Source organism: Umbelopsis ramanniana, assembly GCF_025399195.1.
Source record: "Umbelopsis ramanniana AG unplaced genomic scaffold K450scaffold_56, whole genome shotgun sequence".
Classification (NCBI taxonomy): domain Eukaryota; kingdom Fungi; phylum Mucoromycota; class Umbelopsidomycetes; order Umbelopsidales; family Umbelopsidaceae; genus Umbelopsis; species Umbelopsis ramanniana.
In genome coordinates, this window is record NW_026252142.1 from 1 (window position 1) to 27,856 (window position 27,856).

The window sequence follows — 27,856 nt, forward strand, 5'->3', positions numbered from 1 at the left end:
TACTTTTCTTTCTTCTCCTCCTCCATACCCCCACTTTCCTTGTCCTCCTCTCTTCCGATCTCTTACTCTGCCGTGCAACGAGGCTTCCTCGCTTCGCTCGCGCGCAGAATACTTTAGTATATGTTATTGCGACGCGTTACTCGCTGACGCTCGTAACCCTTTCGCAATAAAAGATTCCTCAAAGTTCTTTCTTCTCCTTCTCCATACCCCCACTTTCCTTGTCCTCCTCTCTTCCGATCTCTTACTCTGCCGTGCAACGAGGCTTCCTCGCTTCGCTCGCGCGCAGAGTACTTTAGTATATGTTATTGCGACGCGTTACTCGCTGACGCTCGTAACCCTTTCGCAATAAAAGATTCCTTAAAGTCCATTAAGTCGTGCACAACCAACTGAAGTTAAGCAATATCCGTCATTGCAAGTATTGCTGCAACAATCTCCATCAGTGGTACATACATTGCCGTCAGGAAGACAGCAGCTGCCGGCATTGCAAACTTGGTTTGTTTCTGTACATGCTGAGCAGGTGTTTTGTCCTAAATTTCCATTTGTGCAAGCAACGTCAACATTGGGGCAGGTGCATACACCATTAGAACATATTGAGTTTTGGGATGCGCCACCCTGTGTGCAGTCGGTGCAAATGCCATTATTTCTACAAGCGGTCTGGGTGTTAGGGCATATGCTGGCCGTTGATGTGGTAGTTGGCGTTATTGTAGTTTCCGAGACGGTGGATGAAGCTGAGTTAGCAATAGAGGAAGACTCAGGAGATGGAGAGGGGAAAAGTGAAGGAAATGCAATGGGAATAAAGCCGTTGACATCAACGATAGAACCGGCTCCCAAGCAGGGAATGGCATAGGTGCTAGATCCAATCAGGATGGAAACCGAACGGGTAGCACATTCATCGCTTCTGTGGCCACCTTTGCCACCCTGGCCGCCCTTGTGGTCGACTTCACCGTCGTCATCACTCTTGATTTCGGACCAAAGTTGTTGAGGTTTGGCATCCCTGACGATACCTTTCTCAACTAAAGCATTTTCTTCCTCTGAGATGAGTGTGGCGTCAGCAGCGCTAAGTGCATACAAGCAGCATATTTAGAATGGGAATGGCTGACCGCATTTGCAATATGCCGAATAAATGTTGAGAATGTGAGATTAATATCGAGCATTATATATGAAATTTGAAAGTAGGGTTGCGCAGAAGGTAACTTTATGATACCATTAGATTAATGATACAGCGAGCATCAGATGTTGCTAATTTGATATCAAGTAAACCTAGGGGTTAAACATGCAGGTAGCTTCCCCATGTCTTCCAATTGGTCGATTATTATCCTTTATTCAATGCTTTATACTTTTTTGGTAAGTGACAATGATATTGTTTGATGTGTTGTGATCAGAGTTTCTAAGTTTAATATCCATTCATCTTTAGTATAGATTCCTTAATTATATATCTTTATAGCAATCGCAAGACAATTACTACTTCATCATCATTCTCGCTCGTCATTGCAAAGGAAGTGCTTATTCTGCTTTGACGTAAATGCTAGTTGACAAAAGAACCTTGAAAAGAATTTTAGAATATCATATTCATTAATTTACGAGGCATATAAATGACAATTAATATGGTTCTAACGTTATGGGATATCACAAGGGCTAATCACCTCACATATCCAAGCGGTCCTACATATCTCAAGGAATCTGAGCGTGCCATATTTAATATATATTAGAAAGCTAAAAGTAATGTATACTTCTCTTTATTATAGGTACCTTCTAGTAAATTTAAGAAGATAATGACACTAATGACTGAACAGAGAAGGCTGTATAGTGTTATAACCTACGTTTCCAAAGATGTGACCCGCCACTACAATGCAGCTCAATCTGAACAATGGGTGTACCGCATCTTACTTTGACTCGCTGCAAATTCTTCCTTACCGCAGATAAAAAATATGGTGTTAGAATTGCCATTGTTCAATTGCCCATAGATACCGACGATTTTGCAACCATCGTATCCCTAAGAAGGAGGTTATTTGCAGATACTGTGTGTAAACAATATACCAAAAAAAAGAAAGCGCTACTAGCATGATTATCTTTCAAAGAGACTGTAAGGCTCATTATTTGTGCTAGAGGTATATACTGTGAAAATAAGTAGAACAAAATAGGAGAACAAAATTGCACAACGATTGTTTGTCGCTTCGCTGCGGTGATTAGACTGGCTTGTGCTCGCTTCTTCAGACGGTTTATCTTCTCGAAAGAATAGTTTTGATGACGCCTGCGATAACCAGACTGTCTATATGTAATATATAGGAGACGTTGAATAACAGCGTGATTCTAAAATTTTCCTGCGGCCCTCTGATATTATTCTATATGTCCCCATCCCGTTAATCACTGCATCTTTTTGCATTCTGTTCGTAGGATCAGAGTGGTCGATGACCACTCAGTAGTTCTCTCTCAGTCAGTATGTTTGTCATTATATCAGCCTACGCTTTTGAACAAATTCTTCGACAGGCTTCAAGAACGGTGAATTGGTAGTTAAGTATAGACATTTATGACCTCTAGCCTCAACTAAATCTCCAACTGCAATTGAAGCATAGATGGGGAATTGTCCGTTATCAGATAATAGCCGTTGGTATTGTTTTTATGCAACACACCCATAGCATTGCACATTATATTACTTAGTGTTCTGTACGGGTGCAAATTCTACCGTTAATGTCATACACCAACCTCCCATCCACTTTCTTCTTACTAAACGTTACAACAGCCTGTAGCTTTTTCAATGACATGTCTATGACTCTTGCTTCTGGTGAGGTACCCAATGCAATACGCTGAAAACGCCATCATTTTGCCGGTCTGCCTTTTGGGGAGGGTTTACCTAAAAAAAAGGCCATGGTGCCTTGGAGTATACGAATTAGTCTCTGCTTCATCAGTGAAAACGCATCTGGTAGAGAAAACAAGTCTGATGTCTCTTCCGCTTTTCTACTCACTCCTTTCGCATTTTTATAAATGGATCAGTAATTCTTGCTAAAGGTATTATTTCCAGCTTTTCAACGTAGGTTCGTTTTGCCCTCTCGACAAGTGCCTATGTAATGCTGAGACCAATATAGATAATCCTTCAAATGCCTCTCGTAGCTTCTGTCTGGTGTCAGCAAGCACAGACGATGGATGTCTACCGATATAGTCTATCAGAAATTGTGAATGTGCTTCTTGTCAGCTTGCCCGTATTTTCTGGATATTACCTTTTTATTGCCGAAGGTTAGATGCTGGTCTTCGTCGTCATTATACTTTAGTATTGAGCAGTTTCTATGCCTAATAACAGTGATGAAGGTAACCTCTTTGCAGTCTTACCTTGTTTTCTATAATATATGTTGATCTGCAGTAAGTGTAAAGAAAATTTGTTGTACAGAGTCGATATTTCATTTACGAATGTTAGCTGACTGATGAAATTTCAATTTCATGTTTTGAAGTTTACATTTTGCATTCTGGACACAATGAACCAAATTTGAAAGTGTTTTCTTCACACTTTCTGTAAATTTGTATTTCTGAACAATAATTCGTTGAAACCATAGATAATATGAGGTATATTTCTCTAATTTGCTGGCGTTCACACTCTTCATAGCGGATATGGTTCTAAGGATGGATGCTTTCATTTTTTCATAGATGACCATTTTTAGCCGACATTTCGAAATTCATTTGTTGAATGCGAGCATAAAGTACCGTATCTCTTTAGACATGAAGCAGCTCACTATAGCCAAGTTGGGCTTGTAAAGTTGCTTTTTATGGAAATTCACGTATTTATGTCATAAAAACAAATGGCATACGTCTTCCTGTACCTTTTACACCAAATGCTCCAATCGGCTATCCAAGGCAACAGCAGTATACTATAGAGCGCGTAGATGTCGCAGGGCGAGTTTGAGTCTATATAACTTAGGCATTCACCCGAGAAAATGAACATTAATGCTCGTCACTAAGGTCGATGTTATCATCCATAGCCGAAAGTCAGCTTACTTGGTCCTGGCGTTCAAATGAGCTATCACTGCGAAGGACAAATCGATTGGTTGAGTTGATGCCGCATAGGAATTGTCGAGTTTAAATCGATTATATCTGACGATGGCGATTATGAAATAGTGGGAAAATATGACATAAGAAAATAAAATGGTGTAGAAATGGACTGAAGGTGGAAGTAAACGGAATGGAGTTGGGTAAGGGTGGAATGTAGAACGACATTCATGTCCTTCTCGATGAATTCGAGGTTCTGAGGAATATTTGAAAGTCCGCTGGCATCAAGATTTTGCTGGCCCTGATAGCATTTAAGGAAACTTTTATTGCATAATGGAACGAACGTTAGCGAGAGACATAGCGCGGGAGGGACGATAGGATTTAAATGTAAAGGGGTTGCCGATTTAACCATTGTTACTGATGAAGCAATTGTAATGGTTCGAGAGGGACATTAGGATCATGCTTTCACAAACAGCGTAAATCCATTTATTGGTATGTTAAATCTGGCAGGACTCGGAGGTACCTAGTAAACACATCACATTCTGCGTCCACCACTGAGGCTGTGATACTGTTACTGCGCTCAGAAATAATAAAATGATCATAACTCTGATTCTACAAACAGAATGCAAAAAATTGTAGTGGTTACGGTGGAAGGAACACTTGAATAACAGTGGGAAGTGCAAAAGGATTTCAGCCGGCTCCTTCCATACAGGTTTACGGAGTTTTTTGGCAGTAAAATGTTTGAATCACGCTGTTATTCAACGTCTCCTATATTGGCTTTTCGTTTCGCTCAGGCGCAAATCATTCTAGTATATGCTATTGCGATGCGTTACTCGCTAACGCTCGTAACCCTTTTCGCAAATAAAAGTTCCTTAATCAATAGGGGATCAGTGAGATTTCGCATATCGATGCGAAGTTACTACCAAATAATATGTTGGGTGGAAATTTCCCTCTCTGTTTAGTAGAAGTAAATATAAAGAGCATACTAAATGGGAATTCATTTACGTTTCTTTGTATACGAGAATTTAGAATATCTTTTTCTATCTGCCATTAGTGCTTTATGTTTATGGAGAACTTGTATTGATGGCTTTCTTTTTCAGTAGCAAATGAGTGGATAAAATCAAGAGGAACAAATGTAATCAAGCAAAGTATGAAATAATCTGCGTAAGTAGGTTGCAAGTAATTATCCGCTAAAGAATTTGGTACAATAATATCGAAAGCGAAATGGGTTTTGGCATCGGTTTGCAACAGTCGAAATCAGCAGAAAGTGAACAGTTCCTCTGTTAATTCAAATGACTTTTGTTCGAAGAGAATACTTGCAACCCAATCTGAACATATTGAGCAGCGCAATTAGTTCTGATGACATACCAAGCTGAATTTCTTAATATCTGACCAGCTTTGACGTCCAAGTAGGTGATGCTTGAAATAAATGACGCTATCCCTTGTGCAACCGTAGCGCGCTTATGTAGCACTTACGGAGTATAAAATGTACATGACCGTCACGCAAAGTTGCTGACACAAAGCAAGTTTTGCCCATTCTGATGAGTGAGAAGAGCTTTGTGAGAAATTTCCCTCTCTACTTGTTCAATATGTCTTTGAAATTATTGTCCCCCGAACAAATTGACGCTCTTACAGCTCTTCCTGCTCCAGATTTGAGAGCCAAGCTCGCTGGCTTCCGAATGGATGCTTTGAGCAAGCTCCCACCGGCCCCACTGGATGAGCCAGCCAAAATAGAGAACTCTTCATTCAAAGGCCCTGAGACTGATATTCCTGTTCGTATCTATACTCCAGAAGGTCAGTTTTAAGAGTAGTTTGGCAGGTTAATTCAGTAATGCCCTGCTGCTTTGACTAATCAAGGATATACGACCGCTAGGCACTGGGCCTTTTCCAGCTGTTGTATATTTCCATGGCGGTGGTTGGGTTATTGGCACTCTTGACTCATACGACGGTCTGTGTCGTGAAATGTGCGTTGCTGTTGGTGCTACCATTATCTCGGTAGACTACCGTTTGGCTCCCGAAGCCAAGTTCCCTGCTGCTACAGAGGACTGCTATGCGGCCGTTGTGTAAGTATCCACTGCGACTCTTAGCGCGCAAGAAGTAACCCGCTCGATGTATTGAATGAAATCATTTGAACTAGTCATGTACAGGATAATGCTGAAAGGTACAATATCGACCCCGCTCGTATTGCTGTTGGAGGTGATTCTGCAGGCGGAAACCTTGCGCTGGTAGCTTCGATAATGGCGCGTGAACGCAAAGGTCCCAGCATCAAATATCAATCCCTTATCTACCCTTCCTGTGATATGACCATGAACGGACCACATAAGCAGTCCAATCCCAGTGCTGTCTTAATCCCACAAATAATGAACTAGTAAGTGGTGATTATTTGTCCCAGTTCACCAGAGTATCGAGCACTAAAAATTCTGCTTAGCTTCGCCGATTCCTATCTCAATGGACCCGAAGATATGGAGAATCCTCACTGCTCCCCTTTGAAGGCCGACTTGACGGGTCTTCCGCCGGCATTTGTGTTAACATGTGAGCACGATGCTTTGTTGGAGGAAGGTGCTGAGCTCGCTCGTAGATTGGAAGAAGTTGGTGTCCCATGCGAATATGTGAATGCACCGGGTTTGGACCACGGTTTCTTTCATACTAGTAGACATCACTTCCCTGCTGTTGGCCCATACCAAACAGCCGCCTATGAAGGTTTGAAGAAGGCTTTGTTCTAGATTTTTATATTATATCTGAATTAGATTATTGAAATCCACAACACGGAGACAAAGAAGTGTGCAGATTTAAAAGCTTATGTTTCCTCAATTAATGCTTATGTAGCTTTAATTATTTTACCAAAAATAAGCTTGCAGGTAGTAGTGACCTGTATATTTAATATTCACAGAAAATACAATATAAAGTCCGACAAAACCATTCCATCATCTAGAGGTAGAAATTTTGACGACTGCATTGCAACACTTCTTTCATGTCTCAAATACAGCAAAGTATTGCTAAAGAACATCCAGTAAGTAACAAATATCATTTATAATAGCATAATTTACCGTCATTCAAAAATTACGACAGGAATGGATTCTACCAAAAGTTTGCCAACAAAATGCCTATAAAACTGGGATATACAGTGGCAGTAAGCACGTTTCGAAAATGTGAAAAAGAAATAGCAAATGCCATTTCACTAACAGTCATGCAGTTTTTATGGGCATCTTGTCAGGCAAGTATACATTTAAAACCTTAGCAAATATACTCACGCATACTGATATGTGGAATACTGTTAGTTCCTATCTCGCAACGAGCAGGGCTCGATAAAAATCGCATGACACTGGCGACCATGTGTAAGTACAAATTCACATATGAATTGAGTCTACCGTGAAATGACTTACCATATGGCTCCTCAGCCGTAGCCATTATTACCGGCTACTTTGTATCCCGTTTTGCGTATCAAAGCTGCATCACTAGTGAAGGATTCTTAAGTGGCATGCGGCACATTGACACCAGTAAATCTTCAGCAGATGGCAGAGAGAAGGAACTTCACTGAAGATAAAGATGCATATATACATTTCTTGCGGTAGTGCATGTCACTAGACTTGGCATATAAATTCAGTCATTTGCTGGCTTTTTTGCCTTCCCCCATTTCGTTGTTAGAAAGTAGTTCTAAGCGGAGCATCAATTACGTTTTTCCCCTGATACTCGATTTCACTCTTGATGTCTTTGGATGCAGTGGCAGAACCTGCATCGCTAGAACATTGGCTCAATGAAGCTTCGCTACAGATTCACATTCCCAATCTTGATAAAACACACTCTAAAACGCAGCAACAGATCTTGAATACAGCTCAAAGAGAATTCGCATTTTATGGTAAGGAATGCTGATTCGGATCCATCTGCAACAACCTTAGCAGCCCATGTGGACAATCTGGCTAATATTCTATTCGCTTTCCATTCCACTTCTTCAGACGAACATCTGGACGTCTATTTAGTGGTTCGAATACCGTACACTGTGGCTGGCCGCGATCAAGCTGCCGAAGCAAAAACTCTGTTTGAACAACTCGATATTCATGTAGAAGCTGCTATTCTAGATTCTACCAACAATACATCTCCTCCCCGTACCTTCGGGATTTCATCCGATACGTCATTGCCAAAGCAGATTGCGCATAAAAGAGAATCTACCCGCGGTCCCATAGAAAACCCAGCCTACTATACACAATCCTTTAATGCTCGCCAGAAGGAAGATGGCCCCGAGATCTTATCTGACGAAGATACCCACTGCTGTCTTTACCAGATGTCTATCCCTGTTGGTATGTGATATTATAACTATTAATTCTAACGAAGAAATGGCCTCATGTTTTCTAATGTTGTACGTACACCGAATTGCTCTCTTTTGGGGTGAACTTAGTTTATATGAAGACGCGCTCTACTTCTCCATGTTTGGCCATAACAACCACTACTACATACCGGCCTTTACAAGATTCTTCGGACACAGAATCTGTCAGCGATGAGAGCGAATATGATATCGATTCATTTGCCACCATTAACTTACTGCAAGGCTTAAACGAAGGTAAGTGATGTGAAAAGCGGAAGCATCATAGTCACTTCGGATGTAAACCAAACAATGACATCTTATAACACCTAGGCTTACTGGGTAACAAAGATACATTGCAGCAGCGATTCCCCACAGAAGATCAGCTCCGACGTTCTATGAACCAAGGATTTACCCAGTCAGTCACAAGGCAAGCAAGCACTCAAGTGCTTACAGTTAAGCGAAGTGTCAGAACGTTACTACCCGTTAGAGCAGGCGTTAGTGTTAAGATGAGGACTACGAATGCCTCGATGGCCGATAAAGTCATCACAATGTCAGTAGATCTCGAAAACGAAGAAAGTTCAGGATGTCCGTTTGAAATCGAAAAGGTGGAAGTGCAAGTCGCCAATGCTGTGGTTGCGCTGGCATATACAAAAGAGGTATTTTGAATGATAGAATGATTACAGGGTATGAAGCAACAGAAATTATAATATCATTGCTCATCAAATACAACATCGACCTAGGATATTTTCCCAATGACTTTGGAAACTCTTGATCAAATGGTCTTACTCTATCGAGTCACGCTTTTGGCTGATGGAACTGCAAAGCCTGCTGAACCCACTCGAAAGTTTCAATCACGATATACACCAGGACCTGCCCCAGTTACACCACAGCAGCCTGTATTGGATGAACGTCTTCAACCGCAGCGAGTTTCGATTCATGTGCTTGGAGCACCAATCATCGACGGTGTTCGTGTAGCCACCATGCACTCTAAATGGAACACAGTTTTGGACGTGTCCAGTATGAGGCAGCGACGAGAGGACAATGTTGTTTCGGTACCAAGGCTAAGCTCTGTCTTACCGGGTAGTAGTGGAATGCAAACACCTGTGTCATCCAAAGGCACACATACACCTAAATCAAACAGTGTGTCGATTGGTGGTGTAAAATCTGATAACAGCCCAGCTCCAACGCCAATACCTGGTGGTGATGCAAGTCAACGTCGACGCATGGTGATGAGCTTACCCCCGCCAACTTCCACTGCTTCTGCCAACGTTCCACCGACGCTGCGAAGGCCGCCAGAAATTGAAGTCAGTGATGGCATTGTTGTTTCATTCACAGTAGCAGGCACCATACAAGTGGGAAGGATCTTTACTTTACAAATCTTTTTGGTTAACTTATCTAAACATACTCGCCGATTTCAAGTCATTGTGCCAAATCGCAAGCGCAATTATTCTGACGTTATGAACTTGCAGTCCCAAGGTGGACGACTAGGCAATCCATTAAAAGATTTGCCTATTGAACCGTATCTCGAAGATACAGGTAAGCAGTTTCATTCTAGAGCAGAAATGGGTGTGGTGGAAAGACGCTATACTCCATTAAATTTACATTCATTCTGTTGCAATTCTTACCTGTTCCTCTCAATAGAGTTTATACGGCAATTCCTAGAGAATGAAACGCAAGAAGCTGATATTGTTGCTGTAGAGAGCAACGTTCGATTGAGGTAGGTTTAGCTCACAGGGTGATTCCTTCCCTCTGGCCACATAAACTAACGATCTTTCAAATGATTTAGCCCTCTTGAACCGTCAACGTCGCAAACCGTGAGCATAAGGTTTATTGCAGTCAAGGATGCTTTGCACACCATTGACAATATACAACTGGTGGATCTCGATACTGGATTTGTTACAAATCTTCGTAATGTACTTGAAATTTATGTGGAGAGTTCTACGTAAACGAATAAACAAAGGCATAGGAAGGAGATGCAGAGGGAGAGTCTATATTTTTATTTTGGATTACTTTTTTGTTTTATACAAAGTTTTATGTGAGGACATTAATGGCACGAGATTTTTCTTTAATCCAACTTGTTCACATCAACATTGGAGATTCTAAGAACAGTATGAGTCTGCTTGTGGGTGACTGTACGCTTGTAATTCTTTCTTCTCTTCTTCTTGGTAATGCTGATCATCTTACTCTTGGTCTGTTCTATAACAGTAGCCTGTATGTTGAATAAGTCTTCATTGACATATGGCTGACCGCGTAGCACATAATCTTTACTGCCGATTTCTCGCACTTTATCCAAAGTAAGCACATCGCCTACTGACACATCCTTTAAACGGTGAACAGTGACAAGGTCATTCTTAGTGATGAGCAATGGGCGACCTGCCACCTCTGCTATGGCATAGAAACGAAGTTGATCTCGAAGTTTGTTGACGGCCTGTTTTGTCGCGTCATCAACGCTGTTGGTATGAACAAACCGAAGGAATGAAGCTATCAAAGAAAGAATGAGCGTGGTCGTTTAAAGTCGACAATGGCCGATATATAAGTTACTTACAGGGTTGTTGTGGTATTTGGCGTGAGATAACAGCTAAAATGAGAACAACATTAGAAGGTCGTTTCTATCACTAGTCCACAGTGACTTGACATTACGTTACCTTTTGCTAATGTTGAAGGAGTACTCAATACCCGTCGTACTAGTGAAGCGGCTAACATTTTCAAGACCTTGTCAAAAATATCAGGCAAAGACTGCTAGACTTGGTTTATCCCAACCCCCAATGCTGTGGCTTGTGAAGCATTGCCTTTCACAGGCAGTCACTATAAGTGAAGAAAAAAATTTTCTGAGCAATTATAAAAGCCTCCTGGTCAATCGTGTTGTTTTCCTTTACTTCTTCTTTAACGTAAGTTTCCACATTTCAAATACTTTTCAGTTCAATATGTAGCAATATGATGTTTGCTTGTCGCCCCAGGCGGAAGATACTATGTCGAGAAAACATACAGCAATACCCTTTTATCTGATACAGCTACATTACCTACCCTTCCTTACTATCAAATTTTTGAAAGTATACAAAGCTAACAAACTACGCGCTTTTCAACAGGTTGAAGATGGCATATGCTATTGATGTGACAATACGGTCAAGTAAGATAATGGTAAGCATATGATTCTATATTTATCAGATAGCTTGCCTGCAACAGAGTCCAGGAGGATCGTTATGATGCATCAAAATATTCTATGCTAAAACAGACAAAAACAATGGCGAAAATTACTCTCTGAACTGATCCTCCCATACTCAAGATGAAAATCGCAGCAAGCTAGCATTGTTCCTCAAATAGTTTGACTAATTGATTACTGTTTGTGTAGGTATATAATTGGGATGTTGAACATTGGTTTGTATGTGATGAAGAGGTGCTAAGTTCACTGATGTGGACTGGCCCATCTCGAATCATCTATCAATCACAATTTCACATACTTAGGGATATTTTTTTGAAGTTGAATAAAATTGGCATCTCGTACGAGTGCATCAAACTCATTTTTATGGAATTGCATTGTTATTATAGTTTGACAATTTCTGTTTAGTATACAAAAATGTGTTCAATCCCGTAGAGTGGAAGCAGTCTTTTCATGGTAAGTACGAATTCGTAATATCAGAATTGATATCGAATTGCAAGTATCTCTCATATGGACTTCACTGTTGCGCCTGCACTGGTGTTTCTTCAACCTTAGTTTGCTTCATTGTGGTAATATCCCCATTTCTTATTCCAGTTCTTTTCGTCCTAGCGCCCATCGTTATGGCCCAATCGTGCTTATCTTCCTTGTTCCAGTCCTTTCGCTGGCCATCATGGTTCAACCCTGCACATGCAATGATCAATATCTACATTTTGTATTAAATTATGCCTTTCACCTTGTCCTATGTTTTGTTGTACTCGTAATCAGTATATTTTCAGTATGAGGACAGCTTTGTAAGGAGATCTAATCTACCCACCTGTGTACACCAACCATTTCATACAGTCTAGACGTTTGAAAGATTGTGTAAATTACTAATTTCTCGCACTTTGTATGATCTGCCCTCCTTTTTTCAGCCGACCAAGGGTAAACATTTTACTAAAGTTCATTTATTCAATATTTTTTAATTCACTGTTGCTAACATCGTATATTAATGGTGGAAGTTTCTGAAAGGGAATTATCTACAGTATGGCATGTGCCCAAACTTATTGTTGTAGTGAAAAATATAAGCGAGAAGAAAATGGTTTTTTGCAGGTTACGAAAGCAACTTCCAACATAGCTGACATTAAAGTGCATATTGTGTTTACTGAAGTTGCAAGTGACCAGAACTATTATTTGTAAGTACATATCCTCAAGATAGGGCAATAAGCTATCATAGCATGGTATGACATTTTGCAATTGGCTGCTAGGTGGGCCATGTTTAGAGGGCATACCCAACTTTATATATCCATTTGTTCAAGCACATCTTGACCAACATAGTTGGATACATTTTTACAATAATACCGGCATTTCATCAGTAGAAGCCGAGCCTACGATCGACCACCAGCAGTTTGAATGCTTCGAAATTTATTAATCGATGTGAAAATGAAGCATGACACCATCACCGATATCTTGATTACAATTTAACTTCCTCAAGTGGTTGATTGCATATGTTTTTCAATATACTCCTGGACATCAACTACACTGCTTGTATGACGAGCATGCTCCGCAGCAAACACAAAAAGATGAGAAGTGAAAGATTCTCGAATAGGAGGAATGTATTTCTGAGCCGTTGAACGATCACCTCTCTTGTACGCATCGACAGCCAATATGAAGGCCCGTGTAATTCCCATGTCTGAACCTCCATGTCCACCAACAACTTGTGTACTATTATAAGGATTGATGCTTCTGGTTTGCCTGGTACTAAAATTTGTAATCTTGATCTTCGCATTTTCTTCATCAGCCTCAATGTCTCCGTTAGAACACCAAATCCGTACTTTTCGCTCGCAAAGAGCATTTGAGGTTGCAATCATAGTCAGTGTAGCTGTCGGTGTAGTGTGGTCTCCTTTTTCAAATTGTATATTAACAACCTGATTGTCGCAAACATCGTTATCCATTTCGTAAACACATCTTCCATATGGCCCTGATTTAACTGCATCCTCTATGTCGGTAAGCTTTCCTGAAGGTGCTAGTACGGATGTATGCCATCTATTCTTCAGGTAGACGGTTTTTGCTGAATATGGGCAGGTGTCCTGTAATTTGCAATCCAGGCATTTTTTAGCATCTCCAGCTTCTTTCGGTTTGTTCTCCTGCTTGAACCATGTCAATGATCCAAAAGAACTGACTTTGGCAAACGGCAGTCCAGTCCACCAACGTAACAAATCAACATCGTGGCAGCACTTGGCCATAAGAGAAAATGTAGAATTTCTTTCTTTGTGCCAGTTTCCTCGAACATAAGAGTGTGCAAAATGATACCACCCGACTGGTTCTACATGCTGTATGTTGAGAATTTCTCCCAGCTCTTTGGTGTCTAAAATTTCCTTGATCTTCCTATGAAACGGACTGTACCGCAAAACATGACCGACGGCGCAGACAGTACCAGCTTTCTCTAAAGCATCCGTAATCTTGGCGCATTCTTCAATATTGATGGACATGGGCTTTTCCAAAAATATGTGATATTTTAAAGAGGCAAATGCTATGGCTGGTTCGTAGTGTTGGTCGTCCAAAGTACAAATAAACACGACGTCTGCAATTTTTCCCTTGGCAGCCAGCGGCCTCCAATCGTCAAAGATATTTTCTGGAGAGATATTGTGAGCGGTCGCAAACAAATTTCTCTTTTCGTCATTTGGTTCCGCAACACCAATGATTTTCATCCAAGAAGGCTTGACTTTCGCGACATCAGCATATCCTCGGCCGCGACTGCCTGCTCCAACAACCACAGCAGTTACAGTTTCCTGTACGTTATCGTCATCCATCATAACTGCTTTGAGGGCATCTTGCGTCTCTTGAATTTTTCTGGCATCCCTGTCGCTGTTTCTAAAGAGAGGGTTGAGAACTTTTTGGAAGTTCATTTTTAAGGGTAGAAGATCGGGTGCTATGAATATTTTGGGTGAGGGTTTAAATATACTGCTGCGAACCACAAAGCATAACGTGACCACTTCAACCCTGAGTACCACCGCTCCAAACTTAATTTAGCCGGATTTAAGCGTTGCTCGCTCAATTCAAGTGAAGGGTTACAAGAACATGGCCGCCTTGGTTGACTGCTGAGAACCACAGTAGGAAGGGGACATTTTAACGTGAGTACCACCGCTTCGAAAACAATTTAGCCCAGATTTAAGATCTGCCCTTGAAAGCTTGGTAAATCCTATTGATGACAAGAACGTGGCCGCTTATGGTCAGTTTAACCTGCACTTCTCTTGATTTCATATTGCATGTCGGATCATTTTACGTGACACTGTATGTAACATTTACACAATATCATTGACAAGCTCATAGTGAAGCGTTCCCTTGCTTGTTTGAGTCAGACGGAATTCTTTCTGTTTTTTCTAAACGTATTTACATGTTGTCTACCGCAGCAGTTGATACAAGGTTTAGACCTACGTTGACTGGATTATACTATGTGAACCATTTTGTTTTGCTCCAATCAGCAATCAATTAGGTGTCTGCGGGCCATTATCAGAATTGCAAACAGCCGCAGAAATGATAGATTAATGTCTTGCCACCAACTGAGAAAGCTACACATCAAGGCAGGTTCGACTTTTGAAAAAAGCAATGAAAATATGACCTGATTGGGTAAGAACGGTACTTTCCAAATAATACTGCGCCATTGCTTAAAACGTAGCACCACGTCGTTTTTCTCCAGGGTTCAGGAAACCAATTATGTCCAGGTTCTTTGGATCAGAACTGAGCATTCTCTTTTAGAGGAAGTCTAGTATTAAAATATTCACAATGCACGACAAAAGGCGTGTGAAGGTGCTTTCACACCTCTTCTCATTTTATTCTATCTTAGTTTATTTAAAACGTCCGATTTCCACCTAGGAACATTGACTAAGCGCCATAAGTACCAGTGGAGTGAAAGATAAAGGTCTAGGAGTTACCGAACAGTCGTAATAGTCACCAACTAGTACGGTCTTCTTTAAGGGACCGCAAGCTCACTGTTATCGATGGCTTGAAATTCAGAATCTCAATCTTCACAATTAGCTAGCATGACTGTGTGTCAATTTCGCCCCCACAGCTAAAGAAAAAAGATGTGCTCGGCGGCATGTTTTACCTGAGAAGAAAGTGAAAAAATTTACCACCATGAGTAGATGTAGTTTAGTCAAGTTTGAGCAGAAATAGATAGGTAGACTGCGAAAACCTGAAAGGTATGCTAAATAGTCTCTTTAAATGCGATTATATTTTGTTTTGCACGACCTGGCGTCAGGCAAAAATCACGGAAATGTATCAGTTAAAGTTCCATAAGAATGCTTGAGCGTCGCTTATGAGCATTCGAGAAATTTAAAAATGTAGTATGTAGGAAACAAACAATGGTGGTTGCAGCAAGCGACCAGAGTTGACTGGCTAACGGCATCGCAGGAAAAACGGTCGGGGAACAAAGCACCCGCCACAGAGGATGTTGGTGTTGGGTAAACTCCACAGACATGTGACTGTAGGATTCTTTATAACTGACTGATATTTCTCGTTGAATCCCAATAACCTACTTTTTCGCAACATGTCTCTCGTAGCCAAGCCAGCGGCATTGTTGCAGCAGCTAGAGACAGCTCTCAACCAACCTCGCCTTGCTCGTCTTAAGAATGCCATCTTCGTTCTTGTCCTCATTCATTACTGGTCTCGACTTTACTCAAAGGTCGTCGTACGTGGTCCGACTCGAGCCGCCAAGGACGCCTATGCGTACTGTCTGAAAGTAAGTCCCACACCATTTAACAAAACTGACATCGCTGAACATACCAACGGTATTCATTTTATCTTATCTATAGCTCTTCTTCAAACAATTGCGCCGTCTTCCCTCAGTTCAAGCAAAAATTGACGCTGAACTCTCCAAGACATTGAAGGATCTTGAACACTCTGTTTTATCTCGAGAAGGTAACACAAAGCGATACCTTGCTCTACCCAAGGAAGGAATGTCAAAAGACGAACTTCGAGAGAATTTGAAGAGGTGAGTTCGCATGGTGTCTACTTCTTTTTTTATCGGTGTCACGACGACTGTGCTTAAAAATTTGGTGTCTTAGATTCCAAGCTATGGAAGACGTCGATTGGGCAGGTGGCCGCGTGTCAGGCGCAATCTACCATGGTGGAGACGAATTGAGCGATTTATGCACTGAAGCCTACCGTATGTTTTCTGTGTCCAACCCATTGCATCCCGAAGTATTCCCTGGTGTTCGTCGCATGGAAGCTGAATGTGTAGCTATGGTACTCAACATGTATAACGCTCCCAAGACTGGATGCGGTGTCATGACCAGCGGTGGTACTGAAAGTATTATCATGGCTTGCAAAGCTTATCGAGATATGGCCAAAGATTTGAAAGGAATCGTAGACCCAGAGATGTAAGTTTGGGAGTACAAGTGGGTTTGAAAGCAGTGGAGATGACAGTGGGAAAGCCCTGTAATCAGTCAGAATTGCGCGCGGTGTAAGCGCTCCGATTAGCTGCCTCCCAAAAAAATATACATGTTTGTAAATTTTCTAATCTCTTGTACTTCCTTGGCAATACTTTAGGGTTATCCCAGAAACTGCTCATGCTGCCTTCATGAAAGCTGCAGGTTATTTCAACATCAAGCTCATCGCTGTCCCTGTAAATCCTGTGACCATGAAAGCGGACATTACACGCATGGGACGCGCCATCAACCGTAACACTATTATGATCGTGGGTTCCGCTGTCAACTTCCCTCACGGTATTGCTGACGACATTGTTGCACTCGGAAAGCTTGCTAAGCGCCACAAGATTGGCCTTCACGTTGACTGTTGTCTTGGCAGCTTTGTCATGCCATTCCTTGAGAAGGCTGGCCTTCCCACCACCCGTTTTGACTTTAGAGTCGATGGAGTAACATCTATTTCATGTGACACTCACAAGGTAAGGTACACAAGTGTAGCTATGCAATTGGAATCACCATGACTGATAAAATTCAATTGCGTATGACATATAGTATGGTTTTGCTCCCAAAGGCTCCTCCGTTGTTATGTATAGACACCCTGCCATCCGTAAGTACCAATACTTCTTGTGTGCTGACTGGACTGGTGGCATCTATGCTTCTCCTAGCGTGGCCGGTTCTCGGTATGTAGTTTTGTCAAGTGGATGGAAATGCAATAACATTTTGCAAGCACGGAAACCTGTTAACCTTTCAAATTCTAATTTAGCCCTGGAGCATTGATTGCTGGTTGTTGGACGGCTTTGATGACCATTGGCGAAGCTGGGTACTTGGAAACCTGCAAAAAGATTGTCGGTGCTCGACGTGAAATTCAGACAGGGTGAGTATATTTTACTATTGTATAACAGCACCACTGTGTTATTTCTTCTGACAGCAAGAAATCTTTTTATTCTTTTTTTCACCTAACCTTAGCATTGCTGGGATTCCTGAGCTAACCGTCCTTGGCGATCCTGTTGGTCCTGTTGTATCATTTGGTGCCAAGGAACCCATCAATGTCTACGATGTGGGTGACAAGATGTCCAAGAAGGGTTGGAACATCAGTGCTCTCCAGAACCCTCCTGCTCTTCATGTATCGGTTACCTTGTTGTGGGTTCCTAGTGCTAAGCAGTTCGTTGTGGATTTGAAGGATGTTGTGGCTGGTTTGGTTGCCGACCCTAAGTCCGGCAATGGTAATACTGCAGCTATGTATGGTACTGCAGCTACCATCCCTGATAAGACCATTATTGAAGACGTTGCAGCAGGATTTGTGGATCTGTTGTATAAAGCTTAATGTATGTGATCTACACTATGAATTCAATAAAAAGATATGCCAATAATATCACTGGAAATTTTACCAAAATGATATACCACGTGCTGAACGTCCAACCTAAGCGCAAATTACTTTAGCTTTGGATATTTTTTCGCCGTTGGCTTCACTTAATCTTTGGACCGATCCTCTCCCAGTGACCTCGGCGATATGGAAAACCTTATAGAACTCACTAACAAGATTCAAGATGTGTTTTCAACCATTAGCTCCAGCGATGCCCTGGACCTTCCTCAAATTGTCGTGGTCGGAAGTCAATCAGCCGGCAAATCCAGTGTGCTAGAGAATATCGTTCAGCGCGACTTTTTACCGCGTGGAAGTGGCATTGTAACGAGGCGACCCCTTGTTTTACAGCTCATTACGCTGAGAGATCCTGCAGCACAGGATTACGCCGAATTTCTACATCTCGATAAGACCATTTACGACTTTGCTGAAGTAAGAGCAGAAATCGAAAAGGAAACAGCCAGGTTGGCTGGCCAAAACAAGGGTATATCCCGCATGCCCATCCACCTCAAGATATACTCTCCAAAAGTGCTGAGCCTCACGCTTGTTGACCTTCCAGGACTTACAAAGGTACAGTGCTGAGTTATATAAGAAAAAGCTACCTTCACAGCCCCCAATTCTAATCTCATTTTTTCCAGATACCCATCGGTAAGATCACAGTCCCCTTGTTGTAGCGACGAGGAGCGTTATGGTGTATCAACATTGACTAAGACATCCATGCCATTTTTTATAGGTGATCAGCCTACCGATATTGAGAAGCAGATTCGAAGCCTTGTCGTGGATTATATCTCAAAACCTAATAGGTAAACGGATCATCGGAAATATACCGTCATTCCTTGAAAATCAAACACGTCCAACGCTAACATCTCGTATTTCAATGTAGTATTATATTAGCTATCACACCAGCAAACATAGATTTGGTAAACTCTGATAGTCTTAAGCTTGCGCGCCAGGTTGACCCTGAAGGTAGGAACAGTTTAGAGAGAGCTGGTGCGGAGAGACCTCAGTCGCAGCTGTAGGGATGCCAAATATCGGTCGCGGACTTTTTCCCCAAATGATGCCTTAATGACCATACTCATTTTTTTATGGTCGAATTTCCGCTTATAGGAAAACGAACACTTGGCGTCCTTACGAAGCTGGACTTGATGGATGCTGGCACCAATGCATTGGACATTTTGACCGGTAGAGCATACCCGTTGCGACTAGGGTTTGTTGGTACTGTGAACCGTAGTCAGCAAGATATCCTGACCAACAAGGCCATGAAAGACGCATTAAAAGCTGAAGAAGACTTTTTCAATCAACATCCCGCTTACAGAAGGATTTCCATTCGATGTGGAACCGATTTTCTTAGCAAGCAATTGAATTCTGTAAGTAGGAAACGCAATATGAGAGCATTCAAAGACTTTGTTATCGTTGCCGTGAGTTGAACCAACCGTTGTAATCCATATTAGCTGCTGTTGAATCACATTAAGGAGAAGTTACCGGAAATGCGATCCAAATTGAATGCATTGATCCACTCCACCGAACAGGAATTACAGCAATACGGCGACCCGGCCATGGTTGCTGCTAATGTACAAGGAGGACCCCTTGTACTTCGGCTGTTAACCAACTTTTCATCGGAATTTGTTTCTGCTATAGACGGCACTTCTCCCAATATATCTACTAAGCAATTGTAAGTGAAACGACCATGCTTATGATCGAAAACCTTTTTTCACTAAACCTGACAATTTCTTTTCTTGGCGTAATCAGATATGGAGGAGCTCGTATTTATTATATCTTCAATAATGTATTCGGACAAGCATTGGACACCATTGCGCCTTGTTCACAACTCAGCAATCATGATATCCGTACCGCCATTCGCAACTCCACAGGACCACGACCATCGTTATTTGTGCCTGAAATTGCATTTGATTTATTGATCAAACCTCAAATCAAGCTTTTGGAGCCACCAAGTTTGAAGTGCGTCGAATTAGTGTACGAAGAGCTTATGAAGATATGTCATAATTGTGGATCTAAGGTAAGGACAGTGGCAGAGATAAGAGAAGGGTCGTCGGCATGGAACAAATGCTCAACTTCACCTTGATGCGAGTTCTATGACTGAATGTATACATCTTATTTATTTATTGTGATAGGAATTGCAACGCTATCCACGACTATTTGCAAGAATGGCAGAGGTAGTCTCGGAGCTTCTAAGAGAACATCTAAGCCCCACAGTGACCTATGTGGCTAGTCTCATTGCCATTCAGCGAGCTTATATCAATACCAATCATCCCGAGTTCCTTGGTGCGGCTGGAGCCATGGCCAGCCTCGAGAGCGAAGGCAAAAGGAAGAAGCGGTCGGAAAAGAAGAGGGTAAGTGATGGAACATTTTTGCGGGAGGGGAGGCCAGGCTAAGCTAGTAAACTTATCAATGTATATGCACAGAATTTATCTATCAACTCTGCAGCATCCAATGCTAGCAACAGCCCAATGATGCGACCACAGCAAGAAGGTGCTCCAATGGTCAATGGCGTTCATATTCCCAAATTACATGAAGAATTCTCTGGCTTAGGAGACGATGGGTCCCAAAAAGACTCGTTCTTGAACTATTTCTTTGGTGGAGCCAGCAAGCAGGACCGACCTGCCCTTGGACCCCAGGACCTTATATCTAACGCACAATATGTACCACCACTGTCGATGAATAACATCATTGAAGCTGAACTTGAGAAGAAATTAGAAGAAGTGAGCATGGATGGAGGAGACGACTGGGTTGCTCCACACGGCACCCAAAACCGAGAGGATATTGAAACTCAACTTATTCGTAAGCAGACTTGGGAATGTTCACCGTGCGTAGTTTCACGTGCTGATAGCGTTTCTTTTACAGGTTCATTGATTACTTCGTATTTTAATATTACAAGAAAGACCATTCGAGACAGCGTACCCAAGGCCATTATGCACTTATTGGTCAATAGTTGTCGGGAGGCGGTACAGAATCGATTGGTGACGGAATTGTACAGAGACGACTTGTTCAGTGAACTCCTACAAGAAGACGAAACGCTTGCAGCTGAACGACAAAAGTGTTTGGCCATGCTGGATGTGTACAAACGAGCGTTCGGCATGATCAACGATGCTTTGTAAAAGATACATGGAGTCAAAAAAAGGTGTATGTAATAAAAAATAATTCATCCCAATCCAATCCAAAGGACTGGTGAACCCCGGTTCACCCAATCACAAGTATTTATTTTTTTTAGTTGTTGGGCTTTGATAATTTTTATTTTTGCTTAAAGGAAAGAAAAAAAAAAAAAAAAAAACCTCTTTCCCCACTCATCTCACAAAGTAATCATGGCTCCAACTGGAGATCCTTCACCCGATGCTCTCACCATCACTCTGGGTACTCGAAAATCCCAGCTGGCTATGGTGCAAACTTACCATGTTCGCGATGCCTTGCAAAGGCTCTATCCCAAGTACCACTTTCCCATCGTCCCCATGTCCACCACAGGAGACAAAATCCTAGATGTAGCCTTGTTCAAGATTGGTGAAAAGTCCGTCTTCACTAAGGAATTGGAGTTGGCATTGCATGAAAAAAAGGTCGACTTGGTGGTACATAGTTTGAAAGATCTGCCCACCACTCTTCCCCCTGGCATGTTGTTAGGAGCGGTGATGGAGAGAGAAAATCCTCATGATGCTGTGGTTTTCAATGCAAAGTTCAAGGACCATACCCTTGAATCTCTTCCGGCCGGTAGTGTCATTGGTACCAGCAGTGTTCGTCGCATTGCTCAGTTGAAACGCAGATTCCCTACTTTGGAGTTCCAAGATATTCGTGGTAACCTTAACACTCGCCTCGCCAAATTGGATGCCGATGACAGTCCTTTTGCTGGTATTGTCCTCGCTGTGGCTGGATTGAATCGCATTGATATGGGTCATCGTATCTCTCAAATTCTGGACCCTTCCTTGTCTCTCCACGCTGTCTCTCAGGGAGCCTTGGGCGTAGAGTGTCGTGAAGCTGATACTCGTATCATTGAACTGCTCGCTCCTCTTAACCACTTTGAAACTCGTGTTCGATGCACCAGCGAGCGAAGTTTGATGCGTACTCTCGAAGGTGGCTGCAGTGTCCCTATCGGAGTCAACTCCCGTTTCGAAGGCAGGACCCTTCATTTGCGTGGCCTGGTCGCTAGCGTTGATGGTAAACAGGTGGCTGAAGACGATGCCGATATCGAAATACCCGACGACGCCAGTGCTGAGACGTATGCTAATGAATTGGGCGAATTAGTCGCTAAGAAGTTGTTGGACTTGGGAGCTCGTGAAATCCTCGATCAGATCCACCACTGATATACCACACCGTTTTCCTTTCTTTTTCCCTGTGTACGCCTTGTGTTTCTTTTTTTTATTGTACCTTTCTCTTTAAAAATTACTTTCTTTCTACATATCATCCATATTTAACCTTTTTTCTTCTTCATTTGATGTACCATAACGCTACTTAGAAACAGAAAGACCATCAACGACAAGAAAAAAAGGTGGGACTTCACACACGCATACACACACCCCGCTATGGAATTTAGTTTTGCTTTTCACCGCCTTGTTTAATAGTGGTAGCCCTAGTTATGAATCATTTATTATGGGGGTGAACGAAAATTATAAAATAAAATGGATTCGACTTTAGAAGTAACATGGAGTTTTGAATTCGAAATAACAAAAAGAGTGTACATCGATGCCTATGAAACAATAGCACAAAGGAGACCAGGAAAAACGGATGACATGATGCGGTAGAGTCCTATGTACGGCTTTTCCGTGTCTATACGCTCTGAACGACACGTGGCCATGTTTGACGAATCTAAAGACACAGCAAGAAATAGAAAAAAAAATGGGTAGGTGACAAAGAGTATGTTAGTAACCATCTTACGGCATACACAAATACTCGTATTTCCCACTTACTCTCTCATATAGTTCTGGCTTTGTTCTAGAGAGCAAAGAAAACAGATCAAAAAATAATTCATTAGCATACACTTGAGAATAACCCCTGTCGACAATGAAATGTCCATATACAGTACCTTCGCAGAGCATCTGGGTCCTCAGCAAGACAGACAAAGGTGGTAGCCACGCCGCTGGTGATGACAGTGGCGATGGACGAAAACATGGAGAGACCAATGATGAAGCATACCATGACAACAATAGGCGTTGCTGTGCCATACTGGTTAAAGACCGGCCGGGCAACCGCCATGTAGATGTATCCAAACAGCGACGTGATGACACCAACGAGCAACCCGCCCATAAACAAAACGTTGCCGATCAAACTGTCATTAATCAACGCTTCCACACCTCTGTCTGTAATCATTCGCCATGTATGCTTGGCAGATTCTATGAAGCTTCGTCCATAAATGGCCACGCCGCTGAATGCGTAGTAGTTGAACCATTCCTAGTATTTGGAGGTTAGGCATAAGAGAATAGGTTTCCCTGTACGTATACCTTCCACGCTGTGTAAAATTTTCCACTTACCATGGCACCTTGTATACAGTTGACAATACATTGTACGAAGCAAAGAATGATAGTACAACAGACATTGTCCGACTCTGTACGAGCAATAGCAATCATAGCACGGATCAGGTTCATAAAGGCCATGAGAAGGGCGCCAAAGCAGATACTACCAAAGCTAGTGGTCAAAGCACGCTTAGCACTTCCCCAAGCGGGGCTTTTTGCCGAATCCCCCAAGAAATAGACAGAAGCAAATATACCGGAGATCGTCACATGACAGACATACGAGATCACTTGAGAGGTCCAGTAAAAGCTGAAAACAAGGAACACCATGATACCTGTCAAGGCACTATTGCCACCACTACTACTATAGTAAGCTTCATAGACGCCGATAACCACCAAAGAAAACCAGATAGAATATGCAGTCTGCACGATCAAGGTAATAATACCAACGAAAATTGTGCTAGGGTATTTTGACGTAATTGACGTGATGGTTTCCAACATGACTATGGAAGAAGCGGAAAAAATAACGATTGGGTTAGGGGGCGGGGCGGACGGCCATTTTGGTGATTTCATTTACTTACCTGTCGCAAAAGGAATACGACTCTTCCAAGCAAACCACATGAAGGCATATAAGCATGAGAAGATCAAGAACACAATGGCAGCAGAATAATAGTGTACGGCAAAATAGTAAAATGTGACACCAAAATAGAAGAGGATGCTCAAGATAAAGGTGACCTTGATGAGCGGTCTAGGGAACTTGTTGGCCAGCAAAAAGTAGAATAAGCTGAGACCGAAACCAATGACAATAGCCAAACCAAAGATGAAAAACGCTGTTGTGTCGAACGTAATTCCTGAAGATGGTGTTTGCGAAGGAATGCCTCCATACGACCCGCTGCTTCTACTGTATGCTCTTAAGCCGACGACGGACAGGCCAATGAAGGCTCCCATATTACACAGCCAAGCTATGGTTGCCCATACGTCTTGGAATCCACTGGACGGCTGAACCTTTGCATCGCTACCACTGGCCATGGGCGCCACTTGCTGTGGAGGCAGTCCATAGTGACCATACGTTGCAGCCTCTGGATCATAGGTTTGCTGATTGGAGTTGTACTGAGGTGGAACAGCCGTGTAGGGTTGAGCAGGAGGTGGATAAGCTGTCTGTTGAGAGTAATGGTTCTGAACCGGCGGTGGGGGGTAATAGTTATTATTGCTGATATCAGGACCGCTCATCTTGGGCAGAGTAAAGCAATGGAAAAGAGAGAAACAAAAATAAGAAAAGAGATCGGGGGTCCTGCTTTTGTCTCTCAACGTCAACAAATTGCATGAACAATGTAGAAATATTGAGACTCCGTCCGGTATGGAAAACTTTTCCAAGTGATTGTGTCAGATAGAGGGTTTTTAGTTTGGTAAGAAATATGTAAAGACGGTATGTACAAGCAGAAAAATGGCAAGAAAAAAATAATTATAGGATGCGACCATTATTGCGGTGTGTCGTCTAAAACGAAAAGGTCTAATGGGATTTCCTGAAGATAGTCAAAGTTCATATGTTGCTGTAGCATGTTGGTGTCAAACTCAGAGAGACCAAATTCCATAGCCAGTGTGTTGGCATCAAGGTTAGCCAGATCCGAAAAATCTCCAGCGTCTACAAGAGGCGAATCTGTGGTTTGCTGATGATAAAAGTTCTGGTTGGATGCCTGGGAGAATTGATTGTTATGGAAGGGGGCTTCCATGTCCATCATGGTTTCAAACATGGTGGGTTGTTGCTGAAAGTTAGCTTGGTAGGGGGATTCATGTGAGTCCATGTTGAGTTGTTCTTCTGGGAAATCGTCAAAAGATAAAGGACTAGTCGCAAAACCATCTTCAGTCGAAGCAGCATCCGACTCAAATACGCCGCTAGAGGCTCCAGGAGACATGGACATTAATTGTACGATGTTTCCATACGTTGTGTTGGGCGGAGGTGTAGGATAAAAAGCTAAAATGTCAGCAGTTGGAACGCGTTCATTGGCCTTCGTAGCCGTGGAGGGTGGCTGTGATGAAGAGGTGTTGGTTTGGTTCCAAGCGTCCAATGTATGCTGAATACGCATTTGCAGCCGCTTGATATCGTCCTGTGAGTTATACACATTGGAGATTTCAAGCAATTTCAAGATTTTTTCAAGAGACATGACCGCCTGCGGTACATTAGTTTGCTTTTGCATTTGAATCATAAGAATCAGGCTGCTGGTCTCCAATCCGTCTTGAATGATCCAGCCAGGTGCTTTCTGTAGCAAGTCGGATTTTCCTTCTCTCTTGTCCAAAAATGCTGCGGTCTTGTTAACGAGCTCTATAGCCTGGGGGAATACTGCTTCCATAACTTCGTCTTCAATAGAGCTTGCATCCATGCTAGATGTTCGGTCAAGCAAGTCAGTTCCCGGTGGAAGTTTGGTGACCACTTCAAAATCGTCGAATCTTGAATAGACATTTCTCATGGCCGATACATAGCACATGGTTTCAGAGCTATCCATTTCTTCCTTCATGAAATGAGCATGGATGAACAGGACATATTTTGCCATGTCCAAATGGTAAACTTGCTGCTCACTCAGGTTCTTTTGTTGCGCGGTAATAAATGCCTCAAAGTCACCCAGGAGATCCAGTATTTGCTCACGGACCTTTTTGCGCTCTAACTCCGGAGGACAATTAGCCGCCTGGGAGACGGTAGGATTGATCCTGAACATATTACGGTCAGGTTCTGGAAGGATTCGCCAGATTTTGGCCAGTAAATCCGATACAGCCGATGCTACAAAGAAACATTCGTAGATGTGATTATATGCGATGAACATGGATGTATTTCCAGTCGACTTGTCCAGTTGATACGATTCAGACTCCTCGCAGTTACGCTTTGGGAAGGGTATATCTCTTGGCAAAATGGCATCACGTGGGACTTGGCCGACTAAAACCGAAGGCAAAAAATGGAAGCAACGATATAAAGGTTTAGATATCGGTAGCATCGTAATGTGGCAACATCCATAGTCAACTTACATTCGATGGTGCCAATCACCGTATTGTTGTAGATGCACCACCATGCGTTGCGCACTAATTCTCGTTGCAATGAGCCCAGACCCGCCAAATGTTTGTCCCTAAAGTCCACGGTTTGGGCAAGTTTACCGAGCATGACATAAGACAGAGCAGTCAAGGTAGTGCCTTTCTTTGGGTGTCCATAGGTAATTTCAAAATAGCTGAGCAGCGTTACAGCTTGAAATTTGGCCACCGTGGTTTTGGCCGAGGTCTCTCCCAAAATGGTGTGAGCGTAATTTAAAAATTCATTTCTATCTCCTCTACGAACAACGGTAGAAAAGACCACGCCTTCTGACATTTGCTTTGCAAAATATTTGGCTATACCGAAAATGACGGACAATAGCAATGGATCGCCTTCATCAGTGAAGTATTCTTGCAATATTTGGGTTCGGTTGAGAATAAATGGGGCCCAAGGATGAACGGAAAAAAATACATCCGTGTATTGTAGAGCTTGTTGTGGGGTCAAACTCTTAAGGGGGTTTTGACGAACGGTGGCAGTGAAAGTAGGTGTTCTATGCCGTTCAAAATACCGATCACTACGGTCCGATCTCAAGAGATGCCCATAGACATTGAGGTCTCTAAAGTTGGTCAATTTGAGGTCGCTGCATCTGGCCACCAAGTTGCTGACACCTTCACTTGCCAACCAAGAATAGTGTTGCTTTAAATCGAATAACTGGAAAATTGATTCGGATTTATCCACCAGTACAGTGTTTTCTTCCGTTGTTATGGTTGGTGTTTCTAATTCATCAAATCGAAGACCGGCCCCAAAGTAAACGGAGAAGATGCCGGATATGTAGTCCGACAACTTGGCACCATCATCAGCAAAGTGATCACGGTGAGAGGGAGTGGTGAAAATTTTGCTGTAGTCACTCAACCCACATAGAGTAAGATTCTCATAGACAAATTGTTGCTTCTGTGAGTCGGTGGTTTGAGAGAGAAGCACCATTTTGTTGACCACAGCATTCTTGGCAGGGCGGCCAACAGGACCACTTGTTTGTGCGTACACACATTCGCTTGCCTTTCCTTTCAAAAGACACTTTGCACAGGGTTTTTGACCGTCGCACTTTGTCTTTCTGGCTCGGCAAGATAGGCAGCTTATTTTTCTCTTTTTGGCGATGGGAGCGGCCATTGACTTTAAAGTGTCAGTAGACATTTGAGTTG

The 27,856-nt window shown here is 42.4% G+C and overlaps 10 protein-coding genes across 10 annotated transcripts; 5 read left to right on the forward strand and 5 right to left on the reverse strand.

The window, feature by feature from the left end:
* Positions 1-302: 302 nt before the first annotated feature.
* On the reverse strand, positions 303-1,154 carry K450DRAFT_274225 (uncharacterized protein; the record flags this gene model as incomplete). The annotated part of the gene is made up of 3 exons (XM_051593109.1): positions 303-386; positions 451-1,029; positions 1,101-1,154. 3 exons carry the CDS (start codon positions 1,152-1,154, stop codon positions 303-305), a joined length of 717 nt encoding a protein of 238 aa, XP_051441912.1.
* Positions 1,155-3,064: 1,910 nt separating this feature from the next.
* K450DRAFT_254169 (uncharacterized protein) lies at positions 3,065-3,389 on the forward strand. The gene has a single exon (XM_051591159.1). It carries the CDS (start codon positions 3,175-3,177, stop codon positions 3,346-3,348), a length of 174 nt encoding a protein of 57 aa, XP_051441913.1. The 5' UTR covers positions 3,065-3,174; the 3' UTR covers positions 3,349-3,389.
* Positions 3,390-5,534: 2,145 nt separating this feature from the next.
* Positions 5,535-6,822, forward strand: K450DRAFT_254178 (uncharacterized protein). The gene is made up of 4 exons (XM_051591160.1): positions 5,535-5,769; positions 5,849-6,038; positions 6,113-6,343; positions 6,404-6,822. The coding sequence occupies exons 1-4, from the start codon at positions 5,565-5,567 to the stop codon at positions 6,696-6,698; spliced, it is 921 nt and encodes a 306-aa protein (XP_051441914.1). The 5' UTR covers positions 5,535-5,564; the 3' UTR covers positions 6,699-6,822.
* Positions 6,823-9,977: 3,155 nt separating this feature from the next.
* On the reverse strand, positions 9,978-11,030 carry K450DRAFT_254197 (uncharacterized protein). The gene is made up of 3 exons (XM_051591161.1): positions 10,921-11,030; positions 10,821-10,853; positions 9,978-10,756 (listed from the first exon to the last, which is right to left on the reverse strand). Exons 1-3 carry the CDS (start codon positions 10,976-10,978, stop codon positions 10,341-10,343), a joined length of 507 nt encoding a protein of 168 aa, XP_051441915.1. The 5' UTR covers positions 10,979-11,030; the 3' UTR covers positions 9,978-10,340.
* A 1,739-nt stretch (positions 11,031-12,769) lies between these two features.
* Positions 12,770-14,330, reverse strand: K450DRAFT_254201 (uncharacterized protein). Its single transcript, XM_051591162.1, has one exon. It carries the CDS (start codon positions 14,315-14,317, stop codon positions 12,899-12,901), a length of 1,419 nt encoding a protein of 472 aa, XP_051441916.1. The 5' UTR covers positions 14,318-14,330; the 3' UTR covers positions 12,770-12,898.
* A 1,605-nt stretch (positions 14,331-15,935) lies between these two features.
* K450DRAFT_254208 (uncharacterized protein) lies at positions 15,936-18,215 on the forward strand. Its single transcript, XM_051591163.1, has 7 exons — positions 15,936-16,149; positions 16,223-16,401; positions 16,475-16,789; positions 16,959-17,313; positions 17,387-17,514; positions 17,598-17,708; positions 17,801-18,215. The coding sequence occupies exons 1-7, from the start codon at positions 15,958-15,960 to the stop codon at positions 18,156-18,158; spliced, it is 1,638 nt and encodes a 545-aa protein (XP_051441917.1). The 5' UTR covers positions 15,936-15,957; the 3' UTR covers positions 18,159-18,215.
* A 69-nt stretch (positions 18,216-18,284) lies between these two features.
* On the forward strand, positions 18,285-21,374 carry K450DRAFT_254213 (uncharacterized protein). Its single transcript, XM_051591164.1, has 10 exons — positions 18,285-18,764; positions 18,833-18,842; positions 18,928-18,997; positions 19,078-19,160; positions 19,302-19,561; positions 19,646-19,866; positions 19,944-20,211; positions 20,327-20,545; positions 20,618-20,993; positions 21,057-21,374. The coding sequence occupies exons 1-10, from the start codon at positions 18,345-18,347 to the stop codon at positions 21,308-21,310; spliced, it is 2,181 nt and encodes a 726-aa protein (XP_051441918.1). The 5' UTR covers positions 18,285-18,344; the 3' UTR covers positions 21,311-21,374.
* Positions 21,375-21,460: 86 nt separating this feature from the next.
* K450DRAFT_254216 (uncharacterized protein) lies at positions 21,461-22,850 on the forward strand. Its single transcript, XM_051591165.1, has one exon. It carries the CDS (start codon positions 21,515-21,517, stop codon positions 22,499-22,501), a length of 987 nt encoding a protein of 328 aa, XP_051441919.1. The 5' UTR covers positions 21,461-21,514; the 3' UTR covers positions 22,502-22,850.
* K450DRAFT_254222 (uncharacterized protein) lies at positions 22,733-25,010 on the reverse strand. Its single transcript, XM_051591166.1, has 5 exons — positions 24,226-25,010; positions 23,666-24,147; positions 23,221-23,585; positions 23,105-23,129; positions 22,733-23,003 (listed from the first exon to the last, which is right to left on the reverse strand). The coding sequence occupies exons 1-5, from the start codon at positions 24,872-24,874 to the stop codon at positions 22,965-22,967; spliced, it is 1,560 nt and encodes a 519-aa protein (XP_051441920.1). The 5' UTR covers positions 24,875-25,010; the 3' UTR covers positions 22,733-22,964.
* A 112-nt stretch (positions 25,011-25,122) lies between these two features.
* K450DRAFT_201567 (uncharacterized protein) lies at positions 25,123-27,848 on the reverse strand (the record flags this gene model as incomplete). The annotated part of the gene is made up of 2 exons (XM_051584667.1): positions 25,123-26,570; positions 26,660-27,848. The coding sequence occupies 2 exons, from the start codon at positions 27,846-27,848 to the stop codon at positions 25,123-25,125; spliced, it is 2,637 nt and encodes an 878-aa protein (XP_051441921.1).
* Positions 27,849-27,856: the final 8 nt, after the last annotated feature.